Source organism: Notolepis coatsorum (assembly GCF_963971535.1).
Source record: "Notolepis coatsorum genome assembly, chromosome: 19".
Classification (NCBI taxonomy): Eukaryota; Metazoa; Chordata; class Actinopteri; order Aulopiformes; family Paralepididae; genus Notolepis; species Notolepis coatsorum.
The window spans coordinates 34,314,576-34,338,377 of NC_140183.1; the positions used below are offsets into that span (position 1 = coordinate 34,314,576).

Sequence of the window (23,802 nt, forward strand, 5' to 3'; positions counted from 1 at the left end):
AGGAGCATACCAACATTATGGGAAATGTGTTTACCATCTTCTCCAGAGTCAGACAAAAAGATAGATACCAATTTCCTCTCTGTGTGTTTAGTAGAAAGCTATCTGGCTGCAAGTTAGCCTAGTTTAACAAATGACATGAATGGAAGCATATATGGACCACGCACGCTACATATACACTTCTATTAATTTGTGCTAAGCGAGGCTAGCTTGCAGCCGGATAGCTTTCTACTGAAGAACCAAGGGATATATAACTATGCTGTATTTCATGATGTGTGAATAACTTTGGGAGACACCTCATCGCTGAAGACAGCCATCGCCATTCTTCAACTTTGTGATCATTCCAACCTTCTACTGGGATACTGAATACATTCAGTAGCGGAGCCAGCTGCTAGAATATCTCCACTGCTGACTTCACGTTTCAGTCTTCATCGCTAGAAGCTACAGCTGTCTTAATTGTTTCTTTTTGTTGAAAGACTTTGAGATTATGTGCAAAATAAATCATTATTGTTTTTTGGTGAAGTGCCCTTTCAAACTCTTCAAGAACACAACGTGTATACCAAACATTTATAGTCAAATAAATTACACAAAATATAGACAAAATATATAATTTCCTGTTTAATTCATTACCATTAGGATGATGATAACGGATGTAATTTTCCTGGAGACTTTCATTAAAACGCAGCTACAGTATACAGTACAGTGCACCTCTCATAGCCTGCTGGGTGCTGAAAACTGCTCTCTTTCATAGCAAACAGTATCAACACTCAACAGAATTGACTGGAAATGAATGTTTATTTTTTCTTCCTCAATGGACGACTGACTGAATTTTAACCCCGCCCCCCAACGGACGTGGTTTTGATTGGTGAAGATCCCAGGCAAGAAGTTCTGATTGGGCCCTTGGGCTTTCTTTTCATGGAAAAAAAAGTGCCTACCGCCATCTGAGACATGCACGCACGCACGCACGCACGCACGCACGCACGCGCACGCACGCACACACACACACACACACACACACACACACACACACACACACACACACACACACACACACACACACACACACACACACACACACTCACCATGGAATGTCCTCCCATGGTACGTCTGCTTGAAGTATTAGGGTTTATGACCTAAAAATACTAGCCTGTTTTCACCAACGAAAAAAATAAAACTCTCTTCTGTTCTATTCTTTCTCCTGAAGGCATCTTCCATCTGTTTTTCATTTCATGTTTGTTTTTGGGCAGGAAAGCCTTCCCTCATGCTGAGACAAACTGACCTTACAGGAGGTCTGGGTTAATACCACATGCCCTCGTGTTAAGCCCAGCAGCTTCAGCAACAGCCAAGGTGTGGCCCAAGGAGGGGGGGGGACGGGACTGGATGACCGAAGGCAAAGATTTGGGCATGAATTCACTGCTTAAGCTGTTTGTGTGCTGCTCTACCGGTTTGTGTGCTGCTCTACTGGTTTGAGTGCTGCTCTAGCTGTTTGTGTGCTGCTCTACCGGTTTGAGTGCTGCTCTAGCTGTTTGTGTGCTGCTCTAGCTGATTGAGTGCTGCTCTACATGTTTGTGTGCTGCTATAGCTGTTTGAGTGCTGCTCTAGCTGATTGTGTGCTGCTCTACATGTTTGTGTGCTGCTATAGCTGTTTGAGTGCTGCTCTAGCTGTTTGTGTGCTGCTATAGCTGTTTGAGTGCTGCTCTAGCTGTTTGTGTGCTGCTATAGCTGATTGAGTGCTGCTCTACATGTTTGTGTGCTGCTCTAGCTGTTTATATGCTGCTCTAGCTGATTGAGTGCTGCTCTACATGTTTGTGTGCTGCTCTAGCTGTTTGTGTGTTGCTCTAGCGGTTTTTGTGTGCTGCTCTAGCTGATTGTGTGCTGCTCTAGCCGGATGCAGTGAAAGCACATGAGATTGAAAGCTTCTTTTCTCATCCTTCATACCAGTGTTATGCTACAGTGTAGGCTAGCAGGACGATTTTCTGAGAGCAATATATATAGAAAATAAATTATTTGGGGGCCCTTCTGGTTTTCCTTAAATCAGATCTCTGCACCAAAGGAGTACAGCCATTTTAACTAGAGTTGTTCCGATACCGATACCAGTATCGGAAATGCCTCCGATACAGCCTAAAATGCTGGATCAGGTATCGGCGGGTACGCGTCAATTCTATGCTCCGATCCCATATGTCGTAATTGATCAACAACAACACGTGCGGTACTAGCAGAGAGTGAGGATTATAAAATGAACGTGTTTTTAATGGACCGTGAATGAAAGTGTCAATGCTGTTTGTCATTTTAACAGCAGATACACATTCTTAAATGCCATCTTTTTCCTGACAGAGCAGTGTGATGGGGAGCTTGGATGTGTTTCGCTTGCTGGTGTTATTACTGTAACATTAGCTGAAAAGCTAGCTAGTTGTTATTAGCATTAGCTGAAAAGCTAGCTAGTTGGAACAACATCCGCTTTAACGTTACATCAAATCAGATGATCGCCTGTCCTTTCTCGAGGACCTGACACTGGCCGTCTATCAACAATAATGCACCCACGGTGAATCGGATTCAAGCCAAGTAGCTACCGACTAGCGTTAGCCGACCAACGTTATCAAATATCAATGTGAAGAACCCTGTGGGGAAGACAAGCTAGTTGGGTTAGTTAGCTTAGCTTGATAACGGTACCTTAGCTAAAGTTGGCCACAGTTGGGGCTATTCCTAATCCAGCAATAATGGCTGCAGACCTGCAAGCAAAGTACAGCAAGTTGGCAGAGGATTATTCCAAGGTAAATAACTTCTCCCCCAGTAACGTTACATTGTCTTTCCATCTAGCTCATAAGTGTCGTCACTGACGACCTCTTGCACACATGCACACATTAATGACATGTTGCTGGAAAGCCATACCGGTGACAATGTTTAGCTTGTAGTGTCGAAGGATAGGAGTCGAATCTCAAAAGAGAATGTTGAATATTTATTGTGCATCGAAAATCACAACATACACCTGTCTTGTTACTATCTAAGTGAACCGGTGCCGACAGGATAGCTATAATGTCCGTGCGGAACCAATGTCCCAACAACAGTTCCGTGTGTCTAATCACCACAAGCTAGTCATAGTTTTCCCATGTGTTTTGCCATACAACATGCACTAACTCATTGAGCACAGTTGTTAATTATTGATACTAATCTATACAATCACCTGTTGTTGAATAAATACCATTACTTTCTAGTTATTACTAAAAAACTATATGTAAAACAGTATCTATAGCTGTAAAAAAATATATATATATAATATAATTTTTTTTTTATGCACTGGTATCGGATCAGTACTCTGTATCGGCCGATACCCAAAGCTCAGGTATTGGAATCGGTATCGGGAAGGAAAAAATGGTATCGGAACATCTCTAATTTGAACATGTTGGCATTCAGCTGAAATTATGTTATGTATGATGCTTTGAGAGGCCCTCTTGATTGGCTGACACCCTTCCCCACAACCAATTAAAGTGGTTCTTGAATATTTCAAATGTGATTGGCTAGGGGCCCTCTTAACACTTTGAGTGCCACTCACGAGATTTCTCGTTTTTTTTATAGGTGGTTGCTAGCCACTCACGAGATTTCTCTGATTTTTTTATTTTTTTTTGCAATCTGAAAAATTATTGCATCACCCGAGCCTACCCGAGTATAGCCGAGGGGCGCTGGCGATCACTGTGGAAAAAAGCGCCCCCTGTCGTCTCCCAGATGACATAAGTGATTTTGGAATGGACTCAATGAAAATGAATGGGGAAAAAAATCCGGTACTCCACATTTTCCAGTTCACTGATCCAGCCGGGGTTACCAGAGTTCATTCTGGAGCCTCAGAGCCCCGCGGATCATGGAGTTCTACTGTATCGCGTTGGATCCATACACGTATCGATTTTTTCGAATGGTGATCAGGAATTGGAATATACCAGTTGGATACCATCAACCATGGATACCACCGTCAGGTAAGGACTCTATGTTATCAGTGGTAGGATAATCAGAGTAAGTTTGATGAAGTTATAAGCTGTTTTGTGAAATGTCTTTTTCACTGTAAAACTCTGTGAGGAAATCAACGGAGCGATTATCAGTGCGCGGCCGTAATGTGCTTGCGTGCACGTATAATATTGATCATCTAGCGTTTATTTGAAAACGATTCATAAAAAGGCCGATGAATATCAACGTTGTGGAATATTCCACTAAAAGACGATTTTCATAGAATGCTCCAGAATGAGCTGTTTTTTATATCAAAACGGGGGCTTTTCTAACAGCTCTGAAATGGAAACGACGCGATAAAAAAACAATCTGCCTTCAGAGCACTGACTGGAAAATAGTATTTGATAATGCGATGGGCAGATTAGACACATAGCCATAATTTAAAACATAGATTAGGCGATATTAACGTTAACATTGGCGCCGATGGTGGCATTCAAGCGGTAAAACGGAAAACCAGGCGTGGCGCTGAAAGTGTTAACTTATTCTCTGCCACACTGGCCGCGCATCCTGCGGTTAGTAGCCCGGCTTTTCGTGACTGTTTTCGCAATAATTCATGATCTTTGTGGAGCTATTTGTATATTCTATCTATATTATAGCTATGGGGGAAATGGTATGGCTAATTTGATGTAAAAAGGCGCTTGTAGTTTGTAGTTTAATACACGCTGAACATCACCCATTTCCGAAAGAATCCAGTCTTTTCCCACAGATCACAAGATAGGACGCTTTATGTGCAATAAGCCCGAATTGTTTTGGTTGATTCCCTGAACCCCCAAATACTCATCAAAATCATCAAGGGGGGAAGGAGGGGGGGCAGCTTTACCCCGAAAATCTGATCGTTAGAAAAAGCCTTGTTTATGACCAGTACAGTAAGCCACTGTGATAGTTACATAAACGTAAATGTTCCACGTTCGGTAAAATAGACATAGGGGGTCCTTACCGTAGCCAGAAGGTAATCCAAAAAGAATAATTCCAATGATCCCATCGGCGATCGCAATTACAAGTTGTAATTACACGTGTTTACTCGACACTAGGTTTTGAGGCGAGCGGATCTGCTTGCGATCGCTTTGGAAAAGCTCCTCCCCCACAGAGCCAGTCTCGATGCCTCAATGCATTCAATGACAATAATGCTGCCTTCCTATCCGAGTTCAAATGGTAGACGATACTGCCATCTGGTGATATTCGATCGGCATTGCAGTTCAAGCGTATGTGGCTGTGCCAAAATGATTCAGATCGCAGGAAAAAGAGCAAACGATCTAATAACTTATATATACGTGATTGGCATTCAACGCATGGCGAGGAAACACGTATATACGTGGATGGCGCAGATTGAGTTAAAGAACTATTGGGTAGGCTATAGGACTTGTTTTTATTATAAAAAATACTTTTCATAGAAATACGTTTGTTTATTTAAATTCAAAAAGCATTGCAAAGCCTAAAGGCCCTGACGGAAGACATCAGTCACCTTTGTTCATTAGTTGGGACTTGCAGTAGGAACAGTCAGCCCTGCCTGATGGTTACACTCTGGCTCTTACTGTACAGTTTTTGGAAAATAATGAAATCATGAAAAATAAGCCTACTGTACCACTGTTCAGTAAAGGTTTAATTGGAACTAAATAGTATTCAGTGAGAGGACCGGGGAAATGGGGGCACTTCGGTATTACGCTAATAAATCTTTATTTGTCATGCAGCAACACACACATGTAAGATGGGCAACACACACACACAAGCATTGGGTCGCCGATGAAATGCCTCCCTGCGCTTGACCCATCCCGTTGTCCTTCCCCCCAAGGGCAGCCGGGAGCAGACACGGGTTGCGGTGTGGGGCCGCGCCCAGGGACCAATCAAAGTACTCCTGTCCGTCTTCATCAAGTTTATCTTATTGGGAGGGGAAATCCTTGCAAGCACGGGGAGAACATGCAAACTCCACACAGAAAGGCCCGGAGATACCCCACCTGGGTACCTGGCACGCCGGCAACCTGGTCCCCAAGCGGGAATCGAACCCAGGACCTTCTTGTTCACTTACTATTAGTAAGTGGAGATACGCACATGTCTGTCGCTTTGTCTCTATCTCTCCCAAGGCATAATGTAAGAACCACCCCTCTACTGGCTCAGTTTAGTGGTGGTGACAATGATTGTGACAATGAATGAGTACAACGGAATGAAGTTGGCAGCTAAACAACTAGTGAAAAGTAGCAGTAAAGTGCATTGTAGTATACAGTGTAACATGTATACTGTGTAATATATGGAATAATGCTAATGTATGTACAGTAATATTATAAACAGTGGTACAAGTATATTAATATACTAGGTAATAACCAATGCGAGAGAGAGAGAGAGAGTGGAGACAGCGAGACAGCGGGCTCAGCTGGACAGATTTACACACAGGGGTCAAACTGACCTCTCTAGCTGACCTATCCAGCTGACCTCTCCAGCTGACCTTCTCCATCTGAGTACCGAAGAGGGCTAGAAAAGAAGCCTTCTCTCCTCCAAGGTGAAATACCAAAGAGACCAAGATCCTCTCTTTCTTTGGCAAAATATGCCCATTTGTTATCACCCTCTCCTTTGGTTATCTTCCTTTTTGGTGGCAAAAGTTAAACACAACTTCGGTTCTCCTAGATTCGTTCCCCCTGGATTCTCGATACCTGTCTTGTCTAGCTAACTAAAATGTTGACACTTGACGTGATATCAGGTCAGAAATAAGACTGTTATTTTCATATCAACACTTTCTTGGCTTAACCTCTTAAGCATCACCCCCAAAACGGGGCCATTTTAGTTTTTGACGACTGCATACTTTTTTTGCAAAGCTTAGCTTTATACTTTATACTTACGTTATAGCACATGCATGAGCCTGGTCTCTTTTGAAAGGTAACATTCTGAGTGAGTGAGTGAGTGAGTGAGTGAGTGAGTGAGTGAGTGAGTGAGTGAGTGAGTGAGTGAGTGAGTGAGTGAGTGAGTGAGTGAGTGAGTGAGTGAGTGAGTGAGTGAGTGAGTGAGTGAGTGAGTGAGTGAGTGAGAAAAAGACAGAGGGAGGACTGGGATCATAAGAAAGAGAGATGGAGGGAGAGGTAGAGGGAGGGAGAGGTGGAGAGAGAGAGACAGAGCATGAGTGAGTGAGTGAGTGAGTGAGTGAGTGAGTGAGTGATGGAGTGAGTGAGTGAGTGAGTGAGAAAAGGACAGGGGAGGGAGAAGTGGAGGGAGGGAGACAACGTGAGTGAGTGAGTGAGTGAGTGAGTGAGTGAGTGAGTGAGTGAGTGAAAACTGAGAATTTGCATGAATTAGCTCAAAACACAAACTTAAATGTTTTCTGCAGTTGCACGGGTTTCTTGAAAGGCACAATATAAATCCAAGGCTATTATTATTAATATTAGGTTAGCTTGCAGCCAGATTGATTGATTGATTGATTGATGTCTTTATTGAAGCAATAAAACAAGGATTGTGCAATACAATACAAAGAATATTGATCAAAAGGATAAAAACACAATAAAGCCCTAGAGCTTGTTTCCATTGTGAAGTGAAGTGAATGTAAGTGTGCACTGTGCATATGTGAGCGTGTGTGTGCGCGCGGGGAACATAAAACAAGATACAATATATAAAAACAAAAACAATACTTCACATCAATAGAGACCTCACCAAATAACAATGACCCTATGGTTCCAATATTTAAAACCAATACAGGGGACAGATAAAAGACGAACAGAGGATTAAGAACCGTTTTGCAGCAATTTTTTTTAAGGAGGTCTTGACCTGTAAGCAAGTAGCTTTATATTTTTAGGTAGTCTGTTCCATACAATTGCTGCAGAATATAAAAAGGTACATTTGCCCATTCAAGTTTTAAATTTGAAGGGTACGATGTTGGTGGAGCTTCCTCTGGTGGAGTAGCCGTGTACGTCACTGACTTCAGTGAGGTAGCGTGGAGCCTCCCGTTTAAAAATCCTGTGGACCATACACAGTTTAATTTGAGAGACCCTCTCCTCCACTCTGAGCCACCTGAGTCTGAGTAAGTGAGAGGGGAGGAGGTGGGTTCTGGGGTGTAGGCTCAGGATCACCCTCACTAATTTGTTTTGGGAAGTCTGTAAACTGTTTTTAAGTTTTATGGAGATGGCTGTGAAGCAGGAGGAGTAGGCATAATCAAAATTACATTGAATCAGCGCATTTGCCAAAGTTACCAAGGTCCTTTTAATAATAATAATAATAATAATAATAATAATAATAATAATAATAATAATAATAATAATAATAATACACTCTATTTGTATAGCACCTTTCATACAGAAACTGCAGCTCAAAGTGCTTCACAACAGAAAAAAGACAGGCATAAAATGAGCACATGAAGTGCAGACATATAAAATCACAGTTTTTCATATTAGGATCTAACATCCCAACAGGCCACCTCGCTTGTTTATGGTTTGATTCAGTTTTAAATAGACAATGATAAAAAGAGTAAGATAAAATAGACAGAGTAAAATAGTGCAGTGCAATAAAATAGTAGAATAGAATAGATAAAAAAATTTTTTTTTACAGTGCAATAAAATAGTTCTGGATTACTATTCAACAGTTTACCTTCTCTGTTTGGTATCCACAGTTTAAAACTTGACAGTGACACTACGGAGCTACAGCTTCCTCACTAGCTTGTTCAGTTTTCTTGTTCAAAGGTTATCAACACACAACACATCTTGAAAACAATTCTAAAAGGAATTGGTAACCAGTGCAGTAGTATTACAAGTGTACACACACACACACACACACACGCACGCACGCACGCACGCACGCACGCACGCACGCACGCACGCACGCACGCACGCACGCACACATGCACACATTCCTCCACACCATCCTCCATCATAAAAACACGTCACAGTGAGTGTCATGGTGTCTTGAGCCACGAGTTCCATATGTTCTCCTCTTTAGCTCTATTTACAAAACAATATATTTGCTTCATTCATAGATTCATAGAGACCTAAGGTCCGGTTGCACAAAACACCTTAAGTTACCTTACATTATTATTATTTTTTTTGTATTGATCTTTTTCCCCCTCCATTTTCCTCCGATTTTCTCCCATCCCAATGTTAGTCGTTATGCCAATTCCCAATCCCCTTCCTGGTCGCTGCGCACTTACCCCCCACAGTCGGTCTGGGAGAGTGGAGGCTATCACGTGCTTCCTCCGACACACGTCCAGCCAATCAACCGCTTCTTTTCACCTGGCAGCGCGGATTCTCATTGAGAGGGCGTAGCGTGTGGAAGGATCACACTATCCCACTCAAGTCCTATCCGCGCTTAGCAGGCACCCCGACCGAACTGTAGGAGTCGCTGTTTACAACGACCCGGACCCACCCTGCCAGCTTCTCCCACCCTCTAATACTGCCAATTGTATTAGTGTGAACGGCCAGCCAAGCTGGTGACAACCCCGGAGCTGTGAGCTGGATTCGAACAGGCGAATCTAGCCGCTCCGGGGTTTGGTGACGAACGCAATCTCCGTTACGCCACCTGACCGCCCTACCTTACATTATTTCTATTCAGATTGAATTTGATTGACTATATGTATGTCTTACTTCTATTACCTTGCCCATACACGTAATATATTATGTTTAATTTGAAACACACTTGTTTTTAATTGTAAATAGTTGGTCAGCAAAAGCATTTGTGTGTGTGTCTGTGTGTATGTGTGTGTGTGTGTGCCTGTGTGTCTATGTGTGTGTTTTGAATGTTTAAAACCTTTGTCCAATGGATTTGACAATCAATGGGCCACAAATAATGATTAGCCAATATTCGAATGAAAACATCCATTCCCAGCAATCAGATAAGCAGCTCACGATCACTCTCATAACAGAATGAAGGAACAGATAAACAAATGACAGCAGAACTGAAATAGAATGTTGTGGTGTAAACTGACGCATTTTATTTTTCACGAGTACAAAGTTTGAATGGGTAGCGCCAATTTTGGTATTAAAAGAACACACCAAAATTATGGGAAATATGTTTACCTTACAGTCAGACAAGAAGATACAAATGTGCTTTCTGTGCGTTCAGTAGAAAGCTGTCCGGCTGCAAGCTAGCCTATAGCTTAGCACAAATAAATGGAAGCGGATACGGACCACTAGCCTAGCTTAGAACTCTGGGAGAGGTGTTTTTGGCCAACAGCTAGGCTAACTGATCCGTATCCACTTCCATTAATTTGTGCTAAGCTAGGCTAGCTTGCATGGCCTCTTACCTCAGTCTGAATGGGGCCCAGTGTTCACACAGCCCTGTGTTTCCTCAGCCCAGAGTTCCTTCAGCTCAAAGTTCCATCAGCCCAGAGATCCTTCAGCTCAAAGTTCCCTCAGCTCAAAGTTTCCTCAACCCAGATTTCCTTCAGCTCAAAGTTCCTTCAGCTCAAAGTTCCTTCAGCTCAAAGTTCCCTCAGCCCAAAGTTCCCTCAGCCCAGAGTTCCTTCAGCCCAAAGTTCCCTCAGCCCAGAGTTCCTTCAGCCCAAAGTTCCCTCAGCCCAGAGTTCCTTCAGCTCAAAGTTCCCTCAGCCCAGAGATCCTTCAGCCCAAAGTTCCCTCAGCCCAAAGTTCCTTCAGCTAAAAGTTCCTTCAGGTCAAAGTTCCCTCAGCCCAGAGTTCCCTGACCTCAAAGTTCCCTCAGCCCAGTGTTCCTTCAGCTCAAAGTTCCCTCAGCCCACTGTTCCTTCAGCTCAAAGTTCCCTCAGCTCAAAGTTCCCTCAGCTCAAAGTTCCCTCAGCTCAGTGTTCCTTCAGCTCAAAATTCCCTCAGCTCAGAATTCCCTCAGCTCAGTGTTCCTTCAGCTCAAAGTTCCCTCAGCCCACTGTTCCTTCAGCTCAAAGTTCCCTCAGCTCAAAGTTCCCTCAGCTCAAAGTTCCCTCAGCTCAGTGTTCCTTCAGCTCAAAATTCCCTCAGCTCAGAATTCCCTCAGCTCAGTGTTCCTTCAGCTCAAAGTTCCATCAGCCCAGTGTTCCTTTATCCAAAAGGTCCCTTAATACAATGTTCTTTCAGTCCTGAAGTCTTTCAGTGTCAACATAGTGGGAAGCAGAATTATTTACTTTTATTCAAGTTTACAAGTACACGTTTATGGTATTTGTCCTTTGAGTGTTTCGATTTCAAGGGACTTTATACTCCACTAGGAAAAGGCTAAACAAATCTGCAATTTGTGAGGAAATAATGTGAATAATTCCCACAAAGACAGAACGCCTGTGGTTTTTGTTCACAGAACCAGTTACAGTATGTGTGTGATGATTGTGGGACATTTCTAAGTGATGTTGTTTTGTTTGTAACATGTATTGCTGCCTTCTTTGCCAGGTCTCCTTGGAAAAAGAGATATTTTTTTTCTTCTTTTTTTTGTATCTTGTTATATAAAGCCAAGGTTACATACGTCTTTATGATAATAATACTAATCTTTTATGGCTCCTCTCTGTTTCCTTGCAGTGCAGTAGAACACCTCATGGAGCCAAGCTCAGGAGAGAGAGAACGTTTGCCTCTGGTGGTCATTCTTCTGGGTAAGCAAGTTGAGCAAGACAAGTGACTTAACCCCTAACTGCTCCCGATGAGCAGGTTGGCTCCTTGCATGGTTGCCTCCGCCATCAGTGTGTGAATGTGTGAGTGAATGGCTGAATGGGAGGAACAAAATTGTAAAGCGCTTTGGTTATGATCGCTATATAAATGCACCATTTACCATTTATGTATAATGTATCCCCTCCCTTCTTTCTATTTCCCCATGTGGAACGCACCTGATTGGATAAACAACATGTTGGTGCTCTAGTGTGACATCTAGTGGCCGAATGTTATCTTTAGCACCTTTAAACATGGTGCATAAGTTCCTCAGATAAGGGCGCTCCAGTAGCACACCACATAGCGCATTAGGTGTTTCAAGATATTTTTAGTTTTTTGTAGTGGAAAGTAAGAGAAGTCAGGGATCCTCTCACACTTTTACTCTGAAATTAGCGTGGAGAATTCTACCTGCCGTCATGAAATACGTACGGTAGCCTGATCCTTTCAGGGTGTGAGTCACTTTTCACTCTGGATTTTCTTACAATGCGCATCTAATGGTCTACAAGCGCAGTTTGTATAGATTACAGATCTACAATGATGTTCTTGTAATGAAGTAACAAGTTGTTTTTCATTATTATTATATTATAGGGTAACTTTAATATTATTAATTAAATTGAGGTAGTATTTCAGTACACTACTTGCTACTAGGAAAAGTAACGTTATTACTGTAATACAACAATCTATCTATCTCTCTCTCTCTCTCTGTCTGTCTGTCTGTCTGTCTGTCTGTCTGTCTGTCTGTCTGTCTGTCTGTCTGTCTGTCTGTCTGTCTGTCTGTCTGTCTGTCTGTCTGTCTGTCTGTCTGTCTGTCTGTCTGTCTGTCTGTCTGTCTGTCTGTCTGTCCGTCCATCCATCCATCCATCCATCCATCCATCCATCCATCCATCCATCCATCCAGTGTTGTTCCAGTTGTGTCCAGAGGGGGGCAGTCTGGAGCTGAGTCCCAGTGTCTCAGAGGTCATCCTCAGTCCCAACGCATCCTTCACTGTGGTCAGTAAATACTGTACAACTAACTGGTAACAGATAGACAGACAGGCAGGCATGCAGGCAGATAGAGGCAGTATACAGTATATATAAATAGATAGATAGAGTTGTGCCCTTCCTGATGACTTGTCGTACAGAACTTGTAAGTCAGCTAAATGACTAAATGTAAATGTAGATAGACAGACAGAAAGAGATAATGTAAACATGTGTCTTCACCCAGGTGTGTTCGGGCTGGGGCAAGGTGGGCTGGAAGCTGCCCCAGGACCCGGCGCTGGTCGGTGTCCTGGTGGAGAACCAAGGAACCCGCAGCGTTCTAGAACTTCAAAACATCACATGGAGGCACTCGGGGAGCTACGTCTGTGAGGAACCTACCTCTGATCAAAGCAGAGACATAGATGTCTTCATACCAGGACACGGTGAGACTATGGATGGATGGATTGATTGTATGTCTGTATATCTACTGTATCTACTGTCAATATTCTAAATAGTAGATTATTGATAAAGCCAACAGTCCTTCTGTCCAAGAAGCTAAACGGCTTCCGCAACTAAATCTGCTATTGTTGACTGTAACATATTTCTCTCTCTATCTCTCTCTTTCTCCCCCCATAGGCCCAGAGGAATGGTTCGTCCCAATGGGTCTTGGTGTTGTAATGATAGAGGGGGAGGAAGGTACCATTCCCTGCGTGGTGTCCAACCCGCAAGTCAGCGTGTCGCTGTACGAGCGTCCCGGCCGGCGGCCGGTCAACGGGACAACGTACCGTCCGGGGAAAGGGTTCCTGGGCCCCCTGAGGGACAGCTCCTACATCTGTGTGGCGACCATGGACGGACAGGAGACAGAGTCACAAGTGTTCTATGTCTTCAGCATAGTGGGTAAGCAAATAGAGAAAACAATTGGAGTGCATACTCACACTCATCACGCTCAGACACCTTTAGCCTTTAGGCATGTGTGTCTGATATTTAAATGGTAGGCCTAAATGGTGCATTTATATAGCACTTTTATCCATCAAAATGCAAATTGCCAAACTGACTTTAAAAATTCATACTATAAGATCTAAGATCTAAGGCTGAGATCCTTCAATGTCTGTACAAGGATGTTGAGGATGTTCTATGAGTCGGTGGTGGCGGGCGCCTTCTTGTACGCTGTGACCTGCTGGGGCAGCGGACTGAGAGCAGGGGACACAAACAGGCTGGATAAGCTGGTCAGGAAGGCCAGTAGCGTGGTTGGGGTGGAGCTGGACTCCCTAGCGAGGGTGGCGGAGAGGAGGAGGCTTTCTAAGCTCCAGGCCATCAGGGAAAACCCCTCCCACCCACTATACACAGACTTGCCTGACAGGAGGAGCATGTTCAGTGCCAGGCTCACACTACCTAAATGCAGCACTGAACGGCACAGGAAGTCCTTCATTCCAACAGCCATCAGACTCTACAATGCATCACTGTGCTTCACTGCATCACTGAGCACAGTGACAGTTACCATCTTCCTGGACTCTTAGTTTTGAAACAGCACTGTGCAATATTACACCTACTGTAGACCTCAGTATATTTTTACTGTATTTATTTACTGTATATTTTATTCCATTTCTATTCTATTTTATTCTACTCTTATCTTAGGCAACTTGATTTGATTGTTTTGTTCTTATTCGTGACCTGTTCTGTCTAAATGTTTAAATGTTGAGCGATTTGCAGTGTCAAATTTCCCTTGGGATAATAAAAGTATTTCTATTCTATTCTAAGATACTAAATGCTATGCTTACATATAAAGTGCAGAATTCTTAATGCAAAGTTCTAAACTGACTTGCAGAATTCCTACCTAAATGCGAAGTGCAAAGGCAGATCACAATAGGTGTTTTATTAATGCCTCAATACCTTCAACAACCTTGCCCAGTTGAGTAGCATTGCAATACAATTGATAATCTCTTCACCACTACATAAAAGGCTGCTTAAAAACCTGAAGAAGGAGAAACATGGATCAAGTTGGTGCAGCTGAGGTTGGCAACGAAGGACAGGGTCATGGACGGGGTCGTGGTCAAGGAGGCAGAAGAACATCTGTCTCAAATGAAATTATAACCACAATTGTTGACCACATAATACAGTAAACCGAGGTCTAACACTGGCTGAAGCTGGCAGGGTGGTGCAGCCAAACCTGAACAGGTCAATGGTGGCATCCATTATACGATTATTTACAGTAAGAGAGATAATCAGTAAGTCAATATGTGTAATTTACTGTACAGTAACTGTATATTGAAATTACAGTAATTGTGAAATCGATATTGTTGTCTGTTACAGTATATTTCATAAATACTAAAGGTGTGGGTGTGAATTTTTTTTTTACAATAGCTTGTTTACAGTAACTGTTTTTGGTTTTACTGTAAAATACAGAGCTTTACTGTATGTATTTTTCTTTACTGTAACAATTCAACTTCAAATAATCAAATATTCTTTCATAAAAACACAAGCACTATACTGCAATCACAGGGGTTACTGTATGAGGAAATGACCATTGCATAGTCTCTTTTGGTAACCTTGGCAAATAAAAAATAAAATAAAATAAAAAGATAAAAAAATAAAATAAAAATTGTATTACAATTTTTTATGTTGATTTAGAATTTGAATGAACGAAGCTTCGAACTATTCGGTACAGCCCTAGCATGTTTTGATATTGTCAATTATCTCACTTTTACTAGGTGACTTTTACTGTGAATAACTGAAATATGCCACACAAAAAAAAGGAAAATGGACATACAAAAGTTTTTTAATCAAAGGGCAGCAAAGACAAGTTATACAGGGACACAGGCTTAGTGATTACAACAGTGCAGTTCAGCATTCAGTAACCCATACTTTTTGACAGTTATGATATTACATTCTGCATAATTTGTATGCAAAATATTGTGGTTCCCTGCTTTAGTCTGTTGACACATTTCTATAAAAAAAAAATGCTTGTGTAGTCCTGTGTTATACCTAAATGTCATATAAGTGAATTGTATAGAAACAACTCACCAAAAGTTACTATTGCACAACTGATTTGACAAAATCGCCATACCTTGGCTTTTACTGAAATGACGCCACTGCAAGCACTATACTGCAGTCTATCATGAGGAAATGACCATTGCATAGTCTATTTTGGTAACAAGTATATTGTGTTTGACCGCATTATTTGATAATGACCATACCATTGTATTTGAAAAGTGCACCAATAATTAAACTTCAATGATGAACATATCCACTGTTCTGACACTGTGATACACTTTTGCAGGACATATAATCTAATTTGGTTCAGTTGTTCACGTAATTGTTGGAAATATCTAATGTTTTGGTGCTGTTATAAGCTTTTGCATGTACTATTCTCTGATTTGACACTGGTATTTTTATTTTGCATGCTATATTGCATTTTGAACCCAAAATGAGCAGTATAGCATTCTGAGTTTTGCACATTGAAACTCTGATGTGCAAAATGCGTCAAAGCAGTCGTAAAAAACTGTAAGTGAACAACTGAACCAAATTAGATTATATCCTTCAAACGTTTATCATAGAGTCAGAACAGACATTATGATAAACTTTAGCATGAAATATAATCTAATTTGGTTCAGTTGTTCACTTAATTGTTTGAAATATCTAATGTTCTGGTGCTGTGATAAGCTTTTGCATATACTATTCAGATTTATTTTTATTTTGCATGCTATATTGCATTTTGAACCCAAAATTAGCAGTATAGAATTCTGTGTTAAGAGTTTTGCACATTGAAAATGTGTCAAAGCAATCGTTAAAAAACTGTAATTACAGCACCATAAAATTACAAAAAATAGCAATACCTCGTCTTATAGGGACTGCTACCTTATCGTTTCATTGAGCAGTAATTAACACAACAAGATGACTTCCCAAGTCACCATTATCCAAACTAATTTACTCTCTATTAACAGTCAAACTAAATTAACGGCACATTCATGCCTGCGTTTTCTTTTCACACACCATAAGCATTTCTTGTGACATCAACACGCTATTCTGCAGTTGACTGGCAGACATACTAGATAACACCTTAAAACATGTTGTCTCGGTCGGCTGGGTAGCGCAGTGGAGAATGCACTCGCCTACCACCGCAGAGACTCTGGGATCGAATCCAGCTGTCAGCGGTACCTCCGGCTTGGTCAGTCGTCCCTACTAACACAATTGGCAGTGTTAGGGGGTGGGAAGCCGGCGGGGTATGTGTCCTGGTCGTTGTAAACTGCGGTTCCTACTGGTCGGTTGAGGCGCCTGTTCAGCAGGGAGGGGATCGGGGGGAAATAGCGTGAACCTTTGCACGCGTTACATTCCCCCAGTGAGAGTCCTCGCTGTCAGGTGAGAAGAAGCGGCTGGCTGACTCCACATGTATCGGAGGAGGCATGTGGTAGTTCTACACCCTTCCTAGGCCGACAGTGGGGCAATGCGCGCAACGACCAGGAAGGGAATTGGCATAACGACTAAATTGGGATGGGAGCAAAACATACAGAAAAAGTGAGATTTTTTTTTAAATAATAAAACATGTTGTCTCTCTCCCTCTCTCTCCCTAGTTCCTAATGAGAGACTGACTGCTGTGATGACAGTCTCTAAGAGTGTGCTGAAACAGGGAGAGGTGCTGACTGTCAACTGTACCGTTAACGATGTAGACCTAGTCTTCTTCACGTGGGATTTCCCTCGTCGTCAGGTATCTGTCTGTCTGTCTGTCTGTCTGGCTATGCATCTACATACGCACACATAACATAATACTATTAATATAATATAATTAATATTAATTAATTAATATAATCGTAAAATAGACATGCAAGTACAAATGACTATACTGTGTAGATGATGTTAACATTGAAAGAGTGTACGAAAAATTCCAAGGAGCACTGCGGTACTAGGGAAAACCAAACACATCTTGGATCATAAATAACTGTACAGTATATTGCTCACTAGTACTACCATATCTGAACTACTGTGTGGAGATTTGGGGTAAAACTTATAAAAGTAAAACCATTATGCACACTACAAAAAAGAGCAATTAGGATTATCAATAAGGTAGGATATCTGGAACACACAAACACAGTTTTTAAAATCCCATGCCATGAAACTGAGGGACCTGGCTGAATTTAAGACTGCACAAATCATGTTTAGAGCAGGAAACAATTCACTCCCGGGTAACATCCAAAATAAATTCAGTGATAGAGGGGGGGGGGGGGGGGGGGGGGGGGGGCCTGTTTATTTAACAATAAAGAGTATGTGTATTTCAGTTTGTGGAGTGAATCTGTGGAATGGTTTGAGTGTGGAATTAGAACAAAGCACAAATATAAATTACTTTAAAAAAACATATAAAAGGATTATATCTTAGACTAGAGATGAGGAGGCGTTCCGCTTGAGCCCTGGCATCCCTGTCCAGGGGCTAGTGCTAGGCGGGATTAGCATGATATTTTCTTTTCATAATATTTTCTTTTCATAGGAAATGTGGGTTATATGAAAATTAGCTAATATTAGTTGAATAAGATAATAGAGTGTGAAGGGGGTAGGAATACATACGTTTACACTTCATCCTACTCCTTTTCGAACATTACAGTTTTGCTCCTTTTTTTTTATCTGTTTATTACTTTATTGTTTTATTTACATTTTTTTATTTATTTCATTTGTTTTTTATTTATGTTCGAAATAAATAAACTCATTCATTCAAGAGTAGAGAGAAGAGAAGAGAAGCGGAGAGGAGAGGAGAGGAATTGAAAATAGGATGTGAAGGAAGCATTTCCCCCCTATTTTTTCTCAAAGAGAATTTGAATGTCTGACTCACTACAGTTTGATAAGGGTATTACTTATTTTACTGAAGGAGGCTAAATCATTTACAGGATGTGCTTCTTACACAATTGATAAAAAAATGCAGTTTGTAAATTGTTGTTGTTTGCTCTGGTGGGATGCTGCCCCCTCTCTCACTGAAAGCCAGAAATCGATGAGCTGAGACAACTCATATAGTTAATGTCAGTGTAAGCATGATTAGCTAGTTAGCTTACTTAGCTTAATTAGCCTAACTACTTACACAATGACAGCCTCCATGACTGGGACATTTATTTATTAATCCCTCAATATACTCACTCTCCCTTCTTTTTGGTCCAGTTGAGCTGCTGTTACACTTCCAACATTGTAAACAAACCCTCTGGGTGCGACTGCTGCTCACCTAGTGGAGTTCTAGAAGTAGCTGATATGGAATATGGATATTCTTCTCCATGCATCATTCAGCCAAAATACATTAGCAAGCAACAATGTCATCTGCTGAAGGTGGCGATTTCCTGGAAGGTTATATACTGCAACTTTTAAAGCTACTATTCACCATGCTAGCACTATTTAACACATTACTTCAATACGAGTCCCATGAGTGGTGAACCACGGATGATAGTTGCCCTGGCAGACAGTCAACACAGGTCTGCTTGGCTTTTCGCTCTCTAAAAGTAAATACAGGCAGTTTGGATTTATCTATAAACAAGCTACTTATTGTTCCCAGGCCCTCCATAATGCTACAGGGTGCATTCCTAGTAGTAGTAGTAGTAGTAGTTTATTGTCACGAATAAAGTACAGGTACATTACAGTGAGATGCTTTTTTCTGTTTTGCTCCTAAGAGTGTGAGATCATAGGATGCTTGGTTCATACACATACAGCTCATTATAGTAATATAGTAAATTCCACAATTATTACATTTTAGATAGTAATTGTTACGACCCCTGTGTGTCTAAGGGTAAAGGGCTGTAACATAACAGTTGGTTGACAGAAAAGATGGACCACGTTTGTAAACAACAATGATATTTAAAGTCAGTTGTATATTTATAAATTTTTTACTGTTTGCATACGAGGTGGTCCGGAAATGTTCTTGATAACAATCTAGTGGTCCGCATAAACAAGAAGTTTGGGAACCACTGATATAGACAATCTCTAAATATGCGTTCTATGCTACGTATACAGTACTGTATATCTGTATGTCATAAATGTCATGATATATATCTGTATATCTGTATGTTGTGTATATCATAAATGTCATTATGAATTGAAAATTGGGGACCCTGATGTAAACAAGACGAAAGTCTTTCTCTGGTCTGCATCCCCTTAACAATTGTGTGTATTGAGCCGTACTGTATTGTACCCATTCTGCAATCTGTTAATAAAATCTTCAATCAATCAATGGCCTGGGCGGCCAGAGCATAACTGTTCTAACAGCAATATATAATCCATTTCAGACAGAATGCACGCAATAAGTTATAATAATAATAATAATAATTATTGAAAAGTTCTGTATTTTTAAAGTCATATTTGGGGGCAATTAACCAATGGTATGCTTTAAAAAAAAAATTAAAAATTTTGGTACGATTTTCTTATATGGGTAAGAGTGCTCTCGACCACTCTTTGGTCTTGCCTGAGAGAAAAGCAACAATAAGAAAACATTGCTGAATCCCAGATAAGAACAAAATAAGAAGAAATGCTAGTTAAGAATGAAATCTGTTCTTATATCACTTCATGCATGAGGCCCAATGAGAGTATCAATAATACACCTGCCCGAAGTCTAGTAAAAAAATATATATGAAAAAGAAATTGTTTTAACGTTAATCTTGTGTTAAAAAAATTGTGCCGTTAAAATATATTTTTTGTTTTGTTTTTATTATTATCTTTTCCCCCCTCCTTTTTCCGATTTTTCTCCCATCCCACTGTTAGTCGTTATGCCAATTCCCAACCCCCTTCCTGGTTGTTGCGCACCCCCCCCCTACTGTTGGTCCAAGAGGCCGGAGACTGTCACATGCTTTCCTCCGACGCATGTGCAGCCAGCCGGCAGCCAGCCTGGCAGAGTGGCAGTGCAGATTCTCACTGGGAGAGTGTAACGTGTGGGAGGTCGCACTACCTCTCTCCAGATCCTACCCTCGCTGTGCAGGCGCCCCGACCGAACTGTAGGGGTCACTGTCCACAACGCCCAGGACCCACCCACGGCTTCCCTCCCCCTAACTCAGCCAAACGAGTTAGTATAGCAATCAGCACAAGCCAAGGCAATGCTGACTCTCCGGGAGTCAAGGCCGCAGCGTCTTGCATTGGTGACGAGCACAATCTCCGCTACGCCACCTGACCACGCCACCTGACCGCCGTTAAAATAATTGTTAATAACGCGTTATATATATATATATATAATGTTAAGAGGTACTTACATACTGCAGCTTTAATATAATACCTGTTACCTGCACTTGTCCTCCTGTCCAGGAGTTTGAGCCACTGACAGATTTTCCACTGAAGCAGATCCGTTCAAGCGTCAACATTTCCATGGCAACGCTGGCAGACTCAGGTGTGAATCTGGTTTTGGTGGCTGACTAATTGACTAATCAGTTATATTAGTCGTACTGGCAAATCGCGTCCTGCTCTTCGCCATCGAGATATACCTCATCTCCAGTACCTAGTGTACTCATCAACGAATAAAAAACAATACACCCAGCACCTGTCAGGCCCTGCCCTAGTGCTACGTACTATATAGCACTAGGCGTGGTCACCACTCGCTCTTCCTCTATTTTCGTTTCCATCATAGCGGATGCGTGCACCCTATGCAACTAGTTGTCATGAAAAGTTTAGAGAAATTAGGTTGAGTGCTTACCGGAGATTTGTCTACCCCTGGAATCTTCGCGGCATGTTCTGACGGCGCTCGTATGGGTTCTGCAACTCTGCAGCGGGATGCATTTCGATGCATCTCAGCGTCGAGTCTGTAGTCTCCTCGTCTTGTTGACAGCAGACAGAGGGACGGCGTGTGAGGTGTAGCTATCGAGCTACCTCACACAAGGTAGGACTTGCGCCACTAGGCATTATCGCTGGTGTTAGTAAATGCTGCTTGTTGTTTTTTAGACGACCGAGTGGTATATCGGCGCCAGGGGCAGGATGTTTGGGTAAACGTCCCTCTGAGGTGGACGTTTCCCAGGCTGTCCTGGAGCGCGCTGCTAATACTAAATGCTATAATGCTGGGTCACTGTTCTACTGTTCCCCGCTGTGGGATGTCACTAGGCATGACAATGCTGGCGTTTGTGATGTGCTCGAGTTGTGTATTGGCGCAAGCGGCGGGATATCTGGGTAAGCGTTGTTGTTTTCCCCGTTATCCTGGAGCGCGCGGCTAACGCTATGCTATGTTGGGCTACTGTTTCTGTTTGGTCTCCCTGCTGCGGGAATGTCTGTCTACACTACAGTCTTCCCTCCTCTCAACCATTCATGCTGACGGTCAATCGGTGTCTACTGGGGGAGTATTGCGGGGGGGCTTTGTTTACCTTTTCATGGGTAAATGGACTGAGGTCTAGGGCTGGTGTGCTGTTTGTGAATATTATGAATGAATGCGGGACTGGTTCTCTCTGGTCCGCATCCCCTTAACGTTGTGTGCATGGGCTAGCCCATTCTACAGTATATTCGTGGTGTTAGTTCATTATTCATTAACCCCTTCATGGTGCACACCACAGTGGAGGTTGCTGGTTGCAACCACCACTGGTGCTCCGTGTTAGCATCAGTCCTTTGCTTTTGACATGTTGAAACAGTGCCCCGCCCGGCCGACGCCATGAGGCTGGTGGGCTGCTAAAGCCTGTACCGCCACGGTATGGAATTGGCAGCAATTAGTAACTGTGTTCGAATTGCTGTTTTTTTCTATCAAAAATTGTGTCTGGTGGCCTCGTCAGCGGCTATGGCGAGGCCCTCGACAGGCGGCCATGTTTTCCCCCGCCAGAGGTATCCTGGGCGTTGAATCGACAGGTGTCCACAAGGCCGACAGCCTTGGTGGCCGAGGAATCGGCCATGTTGGATGAGCTCGGCTTGGAATATACAAGCCGTCGCCGTGCTGCCGCGAGCAGCCCGCTCTCCGATCACTCCCTCCCCCAACATCAGCGGAAAAGGGGCTCTGATTTGTTTCCTTTGGCTGCGGGCCGCGAGCCTTTGTTGAAGCGCATGCGGCCCCACGTTTAGCTTCTCATGGGGACAGGGGCTACAGCAGTACCATATGTCGAGGTGGATGGAGAGAACGCTGAGGCGGGGACTTTTATTTACACAACCCCACCCGTTTTCGGGTTTGGTACAGACCCTATTGTCAGGGTCACCAGCAGTGACAGCTCTGGTCAACGAGATCCAATCTCTGTGGACGAAGCAAGCCATCGTCGTGGCGTTTTCCTCCCGGTGTTCTCTGGTGCCTGAGAAATCGGGAGGGGGGGTGTCAGATCCATGCTGGACCTGTCCTATGGGAAGGTCCAGCATTTTTTGGATCGTCTCCTACCTGTTGAACACTGTCAGGTGGGGGTCTGGTCTCCTCCATAGACCTGTAGGATGCGTGTTCGCATCCCCGATCTTCTATCCTAGGGCTTACCTACGCTTCCTTTGCAGGGTTAGCGTATGAGTACCAGGGGCTGCCGTTCGGCTTTTCTCTGGCTCCCCGCATCTTCACCAAGTGCGTGGAGGCCGCACTGGGGCCTCTGCGTCGTCAGGGGTTACGAAGTGTATTCTGCCCTGACGACGTTCTGGTCCTTGGCGGTCAAGGTGGATCGTCAGGTCTCATACCAGGCAGGTTTCCTACTAGCCTGGGGTTGCTGTAGACTGGAAGTAGAGTACTCCTCTTCCCAGTCAACGGGTGGAGTGCTATGGGCATCCCTCTCAGAGCGTGTTGCGACACGCTCGGGAGGTTCCGTCCTAGGACGGTTATGCCGCTGTCCGTCATACGCCTGCTCGGTATGAGGGCATCTGCTCATTCCGTGGTCCCTCTTGGCCTCCTCTTCACCCCAGGAGGAGGTTACAGAGGTGGTTCTTTTCCGGTATGGAAATAGACCCGGTGAGAGGCAAGTGGAAGCGGCTAAGGTTCCCGTGTCAGTACTGGGGGACCTCGCCCCTGGGGAGGGCCTGGGGTCCAGTAGGCTGTCACACGTCACGTCGGGCCAACGCAGTAGGGGGCAGCTGGCTAGCCATGCTGCCCGGTCTGTGCTACGTTCAATGTGTTGGTATTGAAAGCGGTCCTTCTGGTCCTCAAACGGTGTTTGATCAGGACGGACAATACGACGTCAGCGTTGTATATCGACAGACAGGGAGGAGTACGCTCCCCCCGTCTGCACCGGGCGGCGGGCGGCTGGCTATGGGCGTTCTCCATCTGCGCGGCCTGAGGGCTCTCCACATCCCCGGCAGGGTGAATGTGGGTACAGGTGTAATGTCGCGGGGCGGTCCTCACCCTGACGGGTGGGGATTACGTCCGGACATAGTCAGGCAGGTCTGGGACCGATGCCGTGCCGCCTGGGATTCTTCCCCCATACATCTGTTA

At 43.3% G+C, this 23,802-nt stretch overlaps 1 protein-coding gene across 2 annotated transcripts in view; it reads left to right on the forward strand.

Annotated features, from left to right (window-relative positions):
- LOC311246376 (platelet-derived growth factor receptor beta-like) overlaps positions 1-23,802 on the forward strand; it is a 129,760-nt gene that overhangs the window by 5,134 nt on the left and 100,824 nt on the right. For both annotated transcript variants that reach the window (XM_084336537.1, XM_084336538.1), the window contains exons 3-8: positions 11,412-11,482; positions 12,433-12,524; positions 12,739-12,934; positions 13,128-13,388; positions 17,060-17,193; positions 20,745-20,826. In XM_084336537.1, coding sequence (XP_084192663.1) covers positions 11,428-11,482; positions 12,433-12,524; positions 12,739-12,934; positions 13,128-13,388; positions 17,060-17,193; positions 20,745-20,826 — 820 coding nt within the window. In that variant the 5' untranslated portion in view covers positions 11,412-11,427. The remainder of the gene's footprint in view (positions 1-11,411; positions 11,483-12,432; positions 12,525-12,738; positions 12,935-13,127; positions 13,389-17,059; positions 17,194-20,744; positions 20,827-23,802) is intronic.